The sequence below is a fragment of the Quercus suber genome, unplaced genomic scaffold, assembly GCF_002906115.3.
Source record: "Quercus suber isolate HL8 unplaced genomic scaffold, Cork oak 2.0 scaffold_42, whole genome shotgun sequence".
Taxonomy (NCBI): Eukaryota; Viridiplantae; Streptophyta; class Magnoliopsida; order Fagales; family Fagaceae; genus Quercus; species Quercus suber.
The window spans coordinates 775,179-791,544 of NW_027069507.1; the positions used below are offsets into that span (position 1 = coordinate 775,179).

The following is a 16,366-nucleotide window of genomic DNA, read 5'->3' on the forward strand; positions in this document are numbered from 1 at the left end:
TTATTAAAAGTGGCTCGATTGCGCAGAAAGAGTTATTTGATTACATTGGAAATTCAGGGCACTCGATGATGACAGGACTCTTTTACATAATGAGATTAACATTGTTGCGCACAAGCACAGGTCTTTTTCATACTCATTGTAGCCTTGTAGGGTCTCTTTATTGCATTGTTGCGCATCTGTGATATCATGGTCATCTTGGGATCTAAAGTGGGAAAAAGGGTGTCTTTGTTTCGAAAAATTTGTTAGGTATTTTCGGATCATGGATAAATGATACACCTTCCTGTCACATTTAAGATGGACATCACCATTAATTTACTGAGTGGATTCTACCATAAATGTGAGAGGAGTAAGCGTCATTCTCTATACTCCGAGTACTTAAGAATTACCCCTTAGTTACCATATTACCATATACATACCTACAGAGTTATATATATATATATATTACATGAACGGTTAAGATTAGGTACAGCTACATTCCAACAAAAATACAAGTTTCATCTTCAAAACACATCACTGATCATGCGTGTGGAATTTCAGGGAATTGTGGTGACAGGATTATCATATTATGTGATAACTTGGTCCATTAAGAAGAAGGGTCCTGTATTCACATCGGCATTTGACCCACTTTTAGTCGTTTTCTCATTTTCTCTAGACACTTGTATTGGTAAATTCTGCATATTTGGGCAGGTATGTCTATATTCTATAGTAATGTACTGATATGTTCTCTTTTTTTTACCCCCATATCTCGGATTGAGATAATGTACAATGTACAAACTTAGGGTATTGTACCTGATGTAATAGCAATAAACAATTGAGATTTAAAGCAACTTTTAATCTTAACCATTAAATAAAAAAAATTAAAAAGAAGTAAAAAGTTAAAGTTAAAAATGTTATAAAAAAAAATAAATAAAGAAAATGGGGTAATTGCATAGTGCAATTGCATTCCCCATATCTCTACCATTATAACATGGTCAAACTGCTAATGGAAAAATAAGGACTGTCATGGAAATTATTTTTTTTTTTTTTTTTTTTCATAATCTGAGCCACAGATCTCAACATAAGCTTTTTTTTTTTTTAATTAGTAGAATCTAGTTACTTGATGATAGTGACTATTTTGACACAATACCAAAACGTTATATACTAAACTGACGCATTTGAAAGGTCATAGACTAAATTGAGACACGTCATAAAGGTTAGAGATCAAATAAATAATTTACCCTAAAATCTAATTAAGCATGAAATTGATGGTTTTAGGGCTAGCCCTAAGCCCAGCCCACTTAGGCCATGGCCTAGGGGCCCCTAGGGACGGATCCAAGATTTCGAGTTAGTGAGGCGGAGTATAAGTAAGAAAAAAAGTCATGAAATTTCTAATAAGTATCTATTTAGTATTAACAAACTACCAACAAAGACAAATACACAAAATCATTGTTTAATAAAAAATTTATAATGCAATCATCTACTAACAATGACAAAAACAAAAAATTTATAATGCAATCATTATTTCTTACTACATTAGAGCATTTGCATCAACTCAAGCAAAAATTTATGTCTATTTTAGCATAATAACCTTTTTTTTATATACCCACTTTTCAAAATACCTCACATCAAATTATTTATTTTACTCAACATTTCATCATAATACTATTTTCTTATCATTTTTTTATTATTATCTCAAATCATCTCTCTCTTCCTCAACTAAAAGCCATTGCCCTCAATCTAAATAATTTCTAAAACATTCATTTGCATAGTTACAGACTTACAGTAATTGTGTAAATTTGTCCAATTAACTCCAAAATATACCCACATCAGTTTATGTATTATTGTACAAAAATACATTTGTACTATACTAATTGTGTAAATGTGCAAAATAACATTTGTGTTATAGTAATTGTGTAAATTTACATGGTTACTGTAACACAAATGTATTTCTGTACAATGATACATAGATTGATGTGGGTGTATTTTGGGATTGATTGGACAAATTTGGGGCCTAATGTTATTTTTCAACAAATGCAAATGCTGTTACAATGAAATTAATGTAAAATTGTAAGGGAAGGGGCCCAAATATAAAATTGTAAAAAACATATACCTATATATATATACATAATTCTTAAGACTAGAGGGTCCTGGCCCCCTTAGGCCCTCACCAAGTTCCATCCCTACCCCTACTAGAGAAAGGCCCCTAAATTTTGAGACAATAAATAATTTTTTATTTTAATATATATATATATATATATATAAGTGGTACATTTTTTTCTCCACACTTAAAAATGTCCAAAAAATTGAGTGATACTCAATTTTATTGCATAGGTCTTACAAATTGACATGTCATCAATCACAAGAAGTCATTTTATATATTAATTTATTATGTTGTTGAAGTGTCATCAATCACATCCATTATCATATCAATTTTAAGTATTTTTGTACAAAAATTTATTGTAGCTTTAAAGCATCCACACTAGTTCTTTTAAAATAGAAAAAGTGGAATAATTTACACAATTATCCCCAAAAACTACCCACATTAGTGGGTGTATAAAAATGCATATTTACCATGGTTTTAAAAACTGGACTGGCCATTTTGACCAATTCATCTAGGAACCAGGCACCAATCCCATCTGGTAAAAATCTTCAAAACTGGTAAAATATGATCAAAAAACCAGCCAAAACCAGTCAAAAACCGAGTTGAACCAGGAACTAGAGGCAAAAACCATTTTTGCTTTGGTCCAGTTTTTAAAACCATGATATTTACACATTTGCTACACTAACTATGTATATTTATACTGTTACTATAGTTGTGTATAATAATAATTTTTTCTTTTCTTTTTCTCTCTCTCACCACTACTCTTGTCAAACTCCCTTTCTTCCCCAACGTCCCTAGCAGTAGCAACAACAATAGAACCATCCAACTACCAACCCAATACCACCCAACCACCACCACCATAGCCCATTTCAACCATTAATAATCCACCACAAAATTGACCCAAAATTAATGGAAAATAAAACCAAATCAACCCAAACCAAAATCAAATCAAAACCAAACCTAACAGAAAACCTACATGAAAAACCAAACGAAAAAACAGATGGATCTACAGCCTAGATTTGCCACCACTGCCTAGATTTGCCACCACTATTGCCGCCAAATGTGCTGTTGTCACGCTATGTGTGTTTGGGTTTGGGATATGAGAAAGGAAGAGAGTTAAGGGAGCAAGGACCAAAGGTGAGAATTGGAATTGAGAGAGGTCATTGAGATGAGAGAGAGATATCTTATGAAAGAGACAGATATTAATAAAATAATAATAATAATAATAATATTATTATTATTATTATTTAAATAAAATATAGTGTATCATAGATAATTTGATGTGAATGTTTTGGAAAAGTAAGTGTATAAAATTGAAAAAATAGGTTTTTATGCTAAAATAGATGTAAATTTTAGACAAATTAATTCGAACGCTCTTAGCATTATCTAAAAAAAATGTCAAAACTACTACAAATTTTACAATGAAAAATTTACAAACTTAACAAGAATATTATTAATGTTACTTAAAAAGTATAATAAGTAAATGTTTTAATCACCTTTTTCTAATTAGTGATGTCTCAATTTGTATATAGTAAAAATTTATAATATACCTAACATCGATCTTTAATTTCATGTGAATTACACATTTTAAAAAGTAAAAATATTAGATTTTAAATAATAAAAAATTTTAATATAAAAAAATATTTGACTAAATTAATATATATATATTTTAGGCAATGTTTTAATGCAAATTAGATATGTATTTTTACTTAACTATCCTTTAATTTTGTCTCTACTTAAACCTAGGGTGTAGGGGTATTTTGGAATTAAAAAAATTTGATCCAAATAGAGAAAATCCCTTAAGTAGTAGTAGTAGGAGTGTCAATTCAGGTTAGCGTGTTGGGTTCGTGTCGTGTCGAGGTAAGGGTATTCAACTAAATGGTTCAACCCTAACCCGACCCATTTAATAATCGTGTCATGATCCTTCAACCCTAACCTGACCTATTAATAAAGCAGGTTGACCTAACCCAACCCATTTGACATGCTTGATAAACGAGTCGTGTTGGGTTGACATGAATGTAACACAACCCATTTCAACCTGCATAATATTTAGTATAACATCCATCTAGAAATAATTTTTTTTTTAAATTAGATATGTATTTTTACTTAACTATCCTTTAATTTTGTCTCTACTTAAACCTAGGGTGTAGGGGTATTTTGGAATTAAAAAAATTTGATCCAAATAGAGAAAATCCCTTAAGTAGTAGTAGTAGGAGTGTCAATTCAGGTTAGCGTGTTGGGTTCGTGTCGTGTCGAGGTAAGGGTATTCAACTAAATGGTTCAACCCTAACCCGACCCATTTAATAATCGTGTCATGATCCTTCAACCCTAACCCGACCTATTAATAAAGCAGGTTGACCTAACCCAACCCATTTGACATGCTTGATAAACGAGTCGTGTTAGGTTGACATGAATGTAACACAACCCATTTCAACCTGCATAATATTTAGTATAACATCCATCTAGAAATAATTTTTTTTTACATCCCAAAAGCAGTTCATATACTTCAAGTCTTTAACCCACATTCAAAATAATATAGTTCAACAAAAATATAACATTCATCTAAAAATAAATTCTTTACACTCTAAAAGAAGTGTATACACTTCAACCCAAAATCAAAATAACATAGTTTAACAAAAAAAACATAGTTCAACAAAAATATAATATCCTTGGAATTCGCCAAATGCTAAGTATCAATATTGAAAGAATTAGAGCAAACAGTAGACTAATCCTAACTATGACTATGATTATCATCCATAGAGAGAGAGAGAGAGAGCAATAACTGATTTAGGACTTTGAGTTTGAGAATTGAGCATGAGACTATAAGATAGTAGAGTGAGTAGTATGGCTAAAAAAAAAAATTAGATATTTATAAAAAGGTTTAGTGATTTAGGATTTGTAGGGTTTAGAGTTTGTAAAATTTCAATTTCCAATTATATCCCTTATAAGTTTTTGTAATTACTCACTTTTCTTTTTAAATTTAAAATATTTATTGGATATAAAAGGAATTTGACAAATCTAAAATAAAATGAATATATATTTGTTATACAAGTCAAATAGATTGTGTTAAGTGGGTCATTTTGGGTTGGTACAAATAAATTGTCATGTCAAATGTGTCTATTGCTGGTTATGTGGGTTGACCTGCTTATGACACGTTTCTTATTGTGTTACTTTCAGGTCAACCCATTTATGACCCAAACCTATTAAGGAACAACCCTAACTCACAAAAATCCGTCTTGGGTTCATGGCGTGTTAGTGTGTGTGTGTGTATATATATATATATATAAAATAAATTAATTGCTGTCCTACATTTGACCGAACCCTACACGTGCTTCCTGTGCTTCTAAAATCTAACAGTCAATCTATCATTCAAAGAGGCATCCGACTCCTTCCCTCTCCAATGTCAACGTAGCTAGGACTGTTCTATGCATGGTGAAACCAAAATAGTAGAACGTTCCATATATAAGAAAACAAGAAAAAACACAACAATGGTAGCTAGCTAGACACAACAAAAATGGAGATGACAAGGTGTTTGTTGTTGGGGTTTGAGGCAAGCAAGGCATACTTGTTCCTCACTTTGAACGAACTCTTCCTTGCCGTATTTATGATTTTGGTACAGTCTCTGACCTCCAATGGCGTCAGTGCCCTGGTCATTGTGGTCTACGAGCATGTCATCGCCACCATTCTCTTGTCATTTCTCGCTTTCTTCCTTGAAAGGTCAGTGCTGCTTTCATCTCTCTAAGTATATGGAGACTTATCTTTCCAACAAAGCACAGATTTTTTTCTTTTTAAAATAAACAAAGTTTAATCAGAAAAATTAACAATAGGCACAAAATATATCTTCCAAAATATTTTTTAAAACAAACTTGAATTAAAGTCTATAGACAATCTCACAATACTATAGAATCAAGTAAGACAATGTTCTTAAAAGTTAATTTTTGTCACCTGTAGTGTAAACATAATAGGTGTTAAATCAACTATTCTCCCAAAATTTAAATGAGAAGTAAGCTGGTGACTGGGGATTGAACCTAGGACTTGGAAGATGGTGAATTAATTCATTAAATCTAACAATTGGAAACAGTTCCTTGACCAATCAATAACTAACAATACCAAAATAACTTTGATTGGATGTTAATGATAATTAAAAGACACTCGGATACATAAACTAAATGATACATGTTATCCACATGGCTGCAACAAAATGTGGAACTTCTCTGTTTTAGTTTTTTCTACAGTCTGATTTTTAAAGCACTGCCTATGATCGGTAACTTATAATAACAGAAATAAAATTAGATAAAATAATAAAATACTATTCACAATAAAATGACATACCTTTGGTGCTATTTTATTACGTGAAAATTTATTATTTGTATTCAATTTATATCCATGTTTTAAGCCTTTAGCTGTCCTTGGTCGCAGGAACAATAGGCCTTTTTTCTCCGTCAAGATACTATGTTATGCATTCCTGTTGGGGTTGTTGCAGTTAAGTATAACACTTCTTCTTGTTCTACAAGCTTGAAGTTTTTCTCAGATCAGATTAGTTCAGATCACTTGATAATTTTACACCTATGGTAAGAGGCCTAATTGCTCCACAGAAGCTCAGCTTAACCAAATTTGGCACTTGGCACACCTCTTCATGAAAGATTGCACCATTTTTTGGTTTAATTATCATTATAGGAAACATACCAATGTGATGCGACATATTGAAAGCTAACTCCTGTCCTACTTTGAGCAATATGGTTAATTATTTTCAACTTTTGTAAATTGGTGTCTAGGATTTCTCTTGGCCAAGTGCTATTCACAATGTCCCTGCAATTTGTAGCATCAACCTATCAAAGCGTTGGGCTGAACTTGATCCCCTCACTAGTATTTGTAATGGCCCTCATTTTCCATCAAGAAAAGCTCAAATGTTGGAGCATCAACGGGCAAGCCAAGATATGGGGTTTAGCACTCTCGGCTGCCGGGGCATTGGTTGTACTGTTGTGGAAGGGGCCAGTTGTGTTAAACTCGATGTTGTTCAACATTCAAGCAACCAGTGATGTTGTCACTGGCAGCATAATGATCATTGTTGGAGTACTTGCAAAAAGCTTTTCCAATATTTTGGTGGTAAAAAGAAAGAATAAAACTCTTTGTAATTTGATCAATGATTTTACTTCAACTTCAAACTTTGAATATTTATATAAGGAGTGTGTTAATGGGTGGTCTTAAGGCAATCGTTATGGAGAATAAAACAAATCTCCAATGTTAGAAAACAGCAATAGTTAACAAGTTGGATTTTTTATTGAAACTGGCTCAATTGCATAGAAAAAATTATTTGATTACTTGGAAATTCTACCTTAACGATCACATGTAGGGCACTCGATGACAGGACTCTTTATATAATAAGATTAACATTGTCGCGCACAAGCACGCATCTTTTTCATACTCAACTTATCATTGTTTTATTGGATGACGTAGTCTTGTAGTATTGCAGGGTCATGTCATTCGGTTTTACCCAGCAGAACTATCCTTAACCGCAATGATGAGCTTATTTGGCACCATCCAAACTGCCGTAGTCTCTGCATTTGTGATAATGGTCATCTTGGGATCTAAAGTGGGAAAAAGGGCTTGTCTTGGTTACCATATTACTTGGAGTAAGCCATATTCATACCTAGAGAGTTATATACTTTTTCAAATGTACCATAGCTAGCTAGTTAATTTTCATCGTTAAACACAGGACACTGCCATATATATATATATATATTTAGATGAACAGTTAAGATTAGGTAAGTGTGCTACATTCCAAGAAAAATACAAGTTTCATCTTCATGCTTCAAAACAAATCACTGATCATGTGTGTGGAATTTCAGGGAATTGTGGTGACAGGATTATCATATTATGTGATGACTTGGTCCATTAAGAAGAAGGGTCCTGTATTCACATCGCATTTGACCCACTTTTACTCGTTTTCTCATTTTTTCTACAGACATTTGTATTGGGAAATTCTGCATATTTGGGCAGGTATGTCTATAGTGATGCACTGAAGTGTATGTCACCTTTTTTTTGTGACCCCCCATATCTCTACCACTATAACATGGTCAAACTGCTTATGGAAAAATAAGGACTGGCATGGATTTATTTTTTTCATAATCTGAGCCACAGATCTTAACATAAGCATTTATTATTAGTAGGATCTAGTTAGAGGATTCATTCCTTTTTCATCTATCTAAGAATGCATTCCTAATACTAGCCATGTTGAATCTCCTTAGCAAGCATCGGAAGCATGCTCTTGCTAACACAGCCTCGCTGGATTTTCTTGACAAGCATTGCTATTGATTCTTGCCAGCATCTGAACTCTCTTTGAACATTCTTTGTAATTGCATAATAATAATCATGAAGCTCCAACACCAATTTGTTGTGGAGATTAATACCTGAGTGTCCAATAGTGAAAATCTTTATGTACATATTGGACACACTACCTAACAAATAATCTAATCTAACGTATGTCACTCTAGATTACAAGTACCAGATTCACTTTACTCTACATTAAGAATTTGTCCAAGCAAGTTTACTCTTTATATTCTAGAAGCACCCAATTGAGCTCATCATCCCAAAAACCACCTGCTTAACAAACATATTCTTAGCACTGCATTCCAAATTAACATTGTATAAGAGCACTGAGAATGCAAGTGATCTCTAGTTCCTAACACACTTTTGCAAAAGGGCAAAGCATGCCTCTAGATAGCCCCAACCTGATGCCTATTTTTAGTGGCAAGTTTATTCTAATAGCTAATTAGCATATGAAAGAGTGCTTAGGTATTAATTACTCTATTAAACCTTACAACTTTCCAGTTAATATAAGCAATTTAAGTAAGAAATAAATGATGCAGACCATTTTTTCGTTTAAATTGATTTGCTTGTTGATTCCTTGTGTGTTGTAGCATCGTCGGAGCTGTTTTGGTTATACTTGGCCTGTACCTAATTCTCTGGGCAAAAACCAATGACATGGACAACAAAGGAATTGTGACTGATGATTCTGTTTGCTCTCCCTTAATTCAACCATGAACGAGAGAGAAGCCAGATTTCAACAAGAAGCTGTAATTCACATGGCATTTCTATGGCAAGTGACTTGGTAATATGTAAAAGCAGATTGTTCTATTTTTTTTTTTTTTTTGCCTTTTCTTTTTTTGTTCTATCCATTCCATTCATAGTGAATGGGCATCTTTAACTTCAAAAATAGCAAACTTTAAGCTTTGATAATGATTTTCGTATTATAATTTTGTTGAGAAATTGTGATAAATAATATTTTGATGTCACTAGATTTAAAAAAATAGATACAATCATACAAGACAAAAATGGAAGAAATTGAAAGAAATTCATGGCCAATAATATTATATAGAGAAGAGACTTATGGCTCAGTGGTATTTCTTAATTTAGAGAGTATATGTGTAATGCGTTCAAATGCTCCTACCCTAACTTGTTGCAGAGGGAAAAATATTATATTATATAAAGAGCATATGCAATATGCATTATTTTTAAATATAAGAAATAATAGTAATAATTTTTCGTAGTTTTGAGATTTGTCTTGTCCAAAGTGGTGAGATAGTATTTTCTTTTTCTTACAAACAAGTGAAACAGATTCGAACACAAATTCTCCTTATAAAAAGAATCAGACAATATCACTAAATCACAAAAGCTCTTGCCACATTGAGAAAGTAATTAATTCAAATCATCATAGCTAATTTATTTTGGGATTTATACCTTCTTTGGCGAAAAGCAGCCAATTTGACTTTCATACGTTATAGGCTTTCCTAAACTCGGTGAATTCCTAAGTAGGAATGCTAATAGACAGGACCTATGGTACGCAGAAGTTCAGTTTACATCTTTTCACCATGGTAAAGTAAGCCCATCAATCCTATGTAAGAATAAAAAAGTTAGTAAATAATTTATGTCCCTATATATCAACCAAATACGAAGATTCTGAAAACCTAATGCGTGAGTGAGTCTACCATATAAAACTTCACCTTTGCTACCCTAAATTAGTAATTCTTTTAATTGGTTAATAATTAAGAAATCTTTGAGAATCATACTGTTAAGTGCAGTTTCTAAACTTTTTTTTTGGGGGGGAAATACACTTTTTTTCCCTAAACTATCAAAACGCGCTACTGACCCCTCATTTGAAATGCCAGCATTCTTGAACAAAGAAACTGTAGAAGATTACTTGAAGCATTAAGCTAGTATTTTCCACAATTCCATACAATAACATAAAATTTGATGGGAGACATAGAAACTCCCAATAACATAAAATCACAAAAGTAGCAACCTGCTTGACTTACAAACACTGATGAACAAAAGAGACTACAAGTTAAAATGCGAAGTCATTATTGTACCCTCGAAACAAAGAGGAAAATATAAGCACTAATGCACTATATCTGCATTTACTCCACAATGAACTATAAGTCTATAAGTCTCTTATTATCAATGATTTGGTTCAAAGATCATCTTTTCCTTCCAACTCAATGCCGAGAAGCTTAGCCAGTTCTCCACTTTCATATGCTTCAACAGTATCTGAAATCAATACATCAATGAGTTTCATACTGAGTTATAGAGCACTTTTCTATGAAAGTATAGCGATGCTGGACATTAACAACATGGAGTCGTGTCAAGCCATGTCCAACATTTGAATGGACACTAACAAAAGAATTGCTAGGGACACTTAACTTATAAAGAAACATAATTGCAAGGGGTAACATTTTTGTTTGGAAGGCTATAAGTAATTATTAATTTTATTGCTATAATTGTTTCAACATCTCTACTGTGACTACTATTTATGGTTCTTATGCATGCAAAAACCACCCAAACACCTGTAGATGTTTAATAATATATTGAATTCACAATTAGACATATACATAGTGCCAAGTCCATATGATTCACCCATTGAAAATGGTTTAGTTGAAATTCTTCCATGTCTTTTTAATTTTTCCAAAAAAGAGCAAATGTGTGGTGCCACATACAACTTTAGTCTAATTCCTAGACAGTATTGAAGTTTGTGTAACTACAATTCTACTGTTTCCTAGAAGTCCTCTTCGTTTTGCTTTCTTGGGCTCTTTTGATAAGTAAGAAATTTTAATAAAGAGAATAAAGACCACCTCCAAGTACACAGGTTGTGTACTTGAGAGGCACCACAAATCAACTAAAATAACAACCATCTAGTAAGTCAAGAAGATTAGAGAATGAATGACAACTTAAAGCAATCATCCAATCATACAAGGAATGTAAGAACATTAGCTGAAGATCCATCACAGCACGTTCCAGTCCTTTAAACCTCCTGCTTTTGTGTTCTTTCCAAATAGTGCACATTATGCATAAAGAGACTCTAATCCAAATATCGCCCCTGTGGTGACTAGCAAAGTGCCCCTTCCAATAGACCAACAAATCAACTACCCTATTAGACATAACCCACTGCACCCCAAATGAACATAACACTAGAAACCATAGCTCTAGCAAGATCACAATGTAGAAGTAAATGATGAACAGACTCCCCATCCTTTTTGCACACAAAACACCATTCCACAACAACTGTATTTCTTTTTATTAATTTATATGTTGTAAGAATTTCCCCTAAAGCAGCTGTCCAAGTGAAGAAAAAAAAGCTACTTTAGTAGGAACTTTGACACTCCAAATACTTCTTCTTTTGATAAGTAAGATAAGTCCATATTAAAAAAAAAAAAAAACTTCTCTTTTAATAAAAGGAGAAGAAAGACCACCACCACGGAAAAGAAAACATACCTCTAGCATAAAGCACTCTATAAAAGGACTTATCGTCAAATAACCTGGTTTATTGAGCTTTTACTCATGAGTACCGTAGTCATACTGTTCATGCAGAACTTTATCAGCCTAGTTGCCTGTATCTTTACAAAACATAACTGTACTATAACATGATGCTCACCTGAAATGCTTGGCAGCTTGCATGAGTCACTTGGCTAGGCACATATTGCCAGTGCCATACTAAAAGTGCCTCACACTGAACATCCATTGTAGGGGTGCTGAGACAAGGGGTTGGCTCACCTTTGACATCATTGATAGGGACCTATAAAAGAACTTGATCCTGACTGAGGCAAAGTGCACAGCCCATGGCTAGAACTTCAAAAATTACGAAACACTGACTCCTTTTTTATATATATAGATAATAAGAATTTTATTGAAAGAACTGAACATCGTGTTCATTATGGTGAACAATCACTGACTCTTAAAACTAATGACCACTAAGTCTAAGTTAATCTAGCAGTTAACTAGTACAAAGGAAAATAAAACAAGACCTCAGAATGAGTACGATAGCCTAAGGGAATGCCCATGAGGCCCCACATCAAACTTGAAACATGAACCTAAGCTTCTTGTAGCCTGTGTCAGTTTATTAACTTTTTCATTTTATATTTTATTTAAGAATTAAGCTTTATGCCTTTATCAGTGGAAGGTTATGACTAGCCAACCAAGTTTAATAGAGTCTTTCACTGTGATCAATTGTACTCAAAACATTTAGAGCTTAACTACGAAATTCAGAGTTCTATGGCAGGTTCCCTAGTTTCTTCTTCTGCTCTATTCTAGCCTCCTTTTCTTTTTCTTTCCTTCTATCTCTTTACCATCTATATGTCTAGTCTATTCTAATCTCTGTGCAACTGCTCTCCTTTTCTGTATTAAAAGAACCTACAAATCAAAACAGCTGTTACAAACCTAATCCACTCATCCCAATTACCACAGAATACAACCATCCCACCATCTTTCCTTCACAAGACAACTCCTATACTTTGAATTTACCTGCCTCCAGCTTTTTTTGGGTTATCAAGTCAGAACCCTGTGTTTGCGTACAAACATGACACTCAATGTCCAATTGTCAATGTCCATAGATCATAGGTTTTCTAGTGATTTCTTGTTAAATTAAATATAACTGTTACAAACAAAGTCTGTATAAATTTCTTGCTAAAAGAAAACAAACTTACCATCTGAACCTCCAATGTGCTTTCCATTTATGAACACTTGTGGTACTGTACGCCTCCCAACAATCTCACTTAAGGCATCCTGAATGATTGAGCCATCATCTACAAGATACAGAGTGAACATACTCAAACCATGCGCATACGTAGGCACACACAATTACACAGTTTTCATTTAATGGGAGCAACTAATTTTCAACTTTGTTTATCAGAATACAAGTTTGAGCTTCTACAATTTTTTTTTTTTTTTTTGATAGGTAATAGAAGTTTTATTGATAGGAAAGGTGCAATGTGTTTCCGATAGTAAACCCATTGCACTTGAAACAGATACAAGAAAATCAAAGAGAAGAACGAACAGAAATGGAAATACAATGCATAAAACCCCAAATAAGTTTGAGCTTCTACATTATATTTGCAGTCAATAGTGCTGAGATGCTAATCCTAAAAACCAAAACCGGAACTTAATATGCAAGAATGAGCAATTCATACTAATATAACTTGAAAAGTTTGCTAGTCTATTCAATAACCTTTGCTAATTGCTACTAATTGTTACACCTTTGGTTCTACTTTACTTGTTACCAGCTTCTTATACACAAGATCCTTCATTATTTTCCTTTTTATACAAACCATTTTGATCAGTAAGGTATTTGCACACATACCTCTCTCATCAAGTTCAACAACATGTGGGACTTGGTTTAATGATTTGAAAACATTTTTTGCCTTTCTACAGTACCTGCATTACCAAAAGGGGAAAATTAGAAAAAGAGAAAAAAAGAGATGAAATATTCAACTAAAAAATAAATATAAATTATTTAGCTTGCACATGCAAGCAATATTGTTGAAATCCTTTATTGGCTTTAAATTCACTTTACTCACTGGCAGAAACATATACAAAATACTTATACATACATCATACTATGTAAACAACAAAATTATAATCTCATAATTTAATAATTACTTCACAAGTTCTTTGTCTTAGGATAGAAGCTATTAAATAACATTTAAAGGCAATTTTGTGTGCTTCTAGGTGTAAAGTAGAGAGAATCAATTCACTTTAGTTTTACAATTTAAAAGGCATGCAAAGCAAGTCCATAGCATTTATGATTCTATTTTATATCCTTTGCAATTGTTTAGATGTTGGTAATTTCGAATCTGCTGAACTTTCTTTAAAATATTTTGCAGTTAATTGTGGTAAAAAGTTCATTCTTCAATGCCTTTCATAACCCATAGAAAGGCCGAGAATTACATTTTAGCAGAGATAAAAATGAGACTAAAGCGAGCATTTACCAAAAATAATATATGATCCTTTATTGAACAGACCCTAGCATGGACAAATCAAGATAATAATAACTTCTACATAAAATTACAAGGAGACCATCTGGGTAAATAAGATTCATGTCATCCTTCCTGCTACCAATTATACGGAATTTGATCAAAAAGTGGATCTAATTGATCCTCATTGCCCCATGTTTCAAAATGGTACTCATCCTTTGAAATGTTTCATTTTAGTCCTTATTCTTTTAAGTTTGTGTCAAAAGGTCCCCCTGATTAACTCTTGCTTTGATTTTCTCTATCTCCAAACCGACACAAAAGAAGCAAACAAAATATTTGAATAACCAATCTCTTCCTTCCTTTGCTGCTATTAAAATCCCCGGGATTTCGCTGAACAATCTTAACTCAAAATCAAACCTTTTTTTTTTTACATAATGTGGGGTTATCAGCCTAAGAAATTGTTGCTTAATTGCTTATTTATTTAATTTTAATTCCTAACCTATGGCTATGGCATCTACTCTATGATGATTGTTCTTGATCATTTTGCCAAGACATCAATTGGTTTTTTGTGTATACCCAAATCTTTTATTCGACAATAAGAGACTTTATCAGTTGAGTTCAATAAAACCCACATTTTTAATTACGTTATCAACCTTATCTTTTAATCTTAGTTGAAATATATCCTGGTTCTTCCAGGGGCCCAAACCCAGGTCATTTATGTGATAATAAGAAACTTTACCAGTTGAGCTAATTAAAACCCACACTTTTAATTATGTTTTCACCCTGTATCTTTAATCTTAGTTGAAATAAATCCCGGTTCTTCCAGTGCATTAAAATGAAACCAAAATGAATCCTATTGTAATAATAGCAATAGAATATAATAAAAGTGAAAGACACATAATAATAAAAGTGCAATGAAAAATCAAATATATATGTAAGATCTTGGAATTACAAAGAATAAATTGTAGGGGAGAAAGAGTAAAAGAGAGTACGGGCAATAGGACTTGGAAAAGATGGCGATCTTGTGGGAAGAAACGGTCTTCTTCACAAATTCAGCAGCAGCAGCGTCAGCTGAAGATGATGATGATGACGATGACGATGATGAAACACACCAGAGAGATGCAGCTGTTGTTATTACTAAAATGGACAATATTGTGGTTCTCGCGGCCGCCATTGAAGTAAACTCTCTCTGTCTCTCTGTCTCTCTCTGTGTAGGATAGTATGTCTCTGTGTAAAAGTCTAAAAACACCAACAGAATGAAATGAGTAACAATTAACAAAGATGCTACGCTGACTTATGCCTAAAAATGAATAAATAAATAAATAAATAATTTTAATTCATAGTTTTTCATTCTCCATAATTTTTTTTTTTTTTGGGATAGTTATTAAAATTCAGCAGCAGCAGCGTCAGCTGAAGATGATGATGATGACGATGACGATGATGAAACACACCAGAGAGATGCAGCTGTTGTTATTACTAAAATGGACAATATTGTGGTTCTCGCGGCCGCCATTGAAGTAAACTCTCTCTGTCTCTCTGTCTCTCTCTGTGTAGGATAGTATGTCTCTGTGTAAAAGTCTAAAAACACCAACAGAATGAAATGAGTAACAATTAACAAAGATGCTACGCTGACTTATGCCTAAAAATGAATAAATAAATAAATAAATAATTTTAATTCATAGTTTTTCATTCTCCATAATTTTTTTTTTTTTTTGGGATAGTTATTAATTGATAAATACTAAGTTCATAACAATTTTTATAATACATATGTGATAGGTTGTTACTTGCTTTTACTAGTAGACAAAAAAAGTTATTTCTACAATAGATTCAAATAATAATAAAAACTGTAATCTATCGTTTAATATTTATTGTAAAAATATTATAGACTTAGTGAATAGTACTTCTTTTATTAATTAATTGAATAAGTTGGAAGTTTTGGCTTTTTTATTCTTTTTGTTTTTTCCATTCTAATTTTTTTTTTTTTACAATTTTTTTATAAATGATAGTTTAATTTTTTTTTTCAATTAAGGATAAAATATTATTT

The 16,366-nt window shown here is 32.6% G+C and overlaps 2 protein-coding genes across 3 annotated transcripts; one reads left to right on the plus strand and one right to left on the minus strand.

Moving 5' to 3' along the window:
• Positions 1-5,481: 5,481 nt before the first annotated feature.
• LOC111996978 (WAT1-related protein At3g30340) lies at positions 5,482-9,375 on the plus strand. 2 transcript variants are annotated; one of them, XM_024029017.2, is made up of 6 exons: positions 5,484-5,797; positions 6,500-6,562; positions 6,856-7,186; positions 7,554-7,713; positions 7,930-8,080; positions 9,001-9,375. In XM_024029017.2, exons 1-5 carry the CDS (start codon positions 5,595-5,597, stop codon positions 7,977-7,979), a joined length of 807 nt encoding a protein of 268 aa, XP_023884785.2. In that variant the 5' UTR covers positions 5,484-5,594; the 3' UTR covers positions 7,980-8,080; positions 9,001-9,375. The 2 variants fall into 2 exon arrangements, with proteins under 2 accessions (XP_065627400.1, XP_023884785.2); XM_065771328.1 differs by lacking the exons at positions 7,930-8,080; positions 9,001-9,375 and having other exon boundaries at positions 5,482-5,797; positions 7,554-7,923.
• Positions 9,376-10,250: 875 nt separating this feature from the next.
• Positions 10,251-15,600, minus strand: LOC111996979 (glutaredoxin-C4). The gene is made up of 4 exons (XM_024029019.2): positions 15,315-15,600; positions 13,710-13,783; positions 13,057-13,155; positions 10,251-10,627 (listed from the first exon to the last, which is right to left on the minus strand). Exons 1-4 carry the CDS (start codon positions 15,494-15,496, stop codon positions 10,551-10,553), a joined length of 432 nt encoding a protein of 143 aa, XP_023884787.2. The 5' UTR covers positions 15,497-15,600; the 3' UTR covers positions 10,251-10,550.
• Positions 15,601-16,366: the final 766 nt, after the last annotated feature.

Bases quoted from the DNA above. Each gene is read 5' to 3' on its own strand.
- LOC111996979 (XM_024029019.2), bottom strand. From the start codon at position 15,496: ATGGCGGCCGCGAGAACCACAATATTGTCCATTTTAGTAATAACAACA. The intron at 13,784-15,314 runs GTACTCTCTTTT...TTGGTAATGCAG, and splicing joins TTTTCCAAGTCCTATTGCCC to GTACTGTAGAAAGGCAAAAA. The intron at 13,156-13,709 runs GTATGTGTGCAA...TGTATCTTGTAG, and splicing joins TGTTGAACTTGATGAGAGAG to ATGATGGCTCAATCATTCAG.
- LOC111996978 (XM_065771328.1), top strand. From the start codon at position 5,595: ATGGAGATGACAAGGTGTTTGTTGTTGGGGTTTGAGGCAAGCAAGGCA. The intron at 5,798-6,499 runs GTCAGTGCTGCT...CCTTGGTCGCAG, and splicing joins CTCGCTTTCTTCCTTGAAAG to GAACAATAGGCCTTTTTTCT. The intron at 7,187-7,553 runs GTAAAAAGAAAG...GTAGTATTGCAG, and splicing joins GCTTTTCCAATATTTTGGTG to GGTCATGTCATTCGGTTTTA.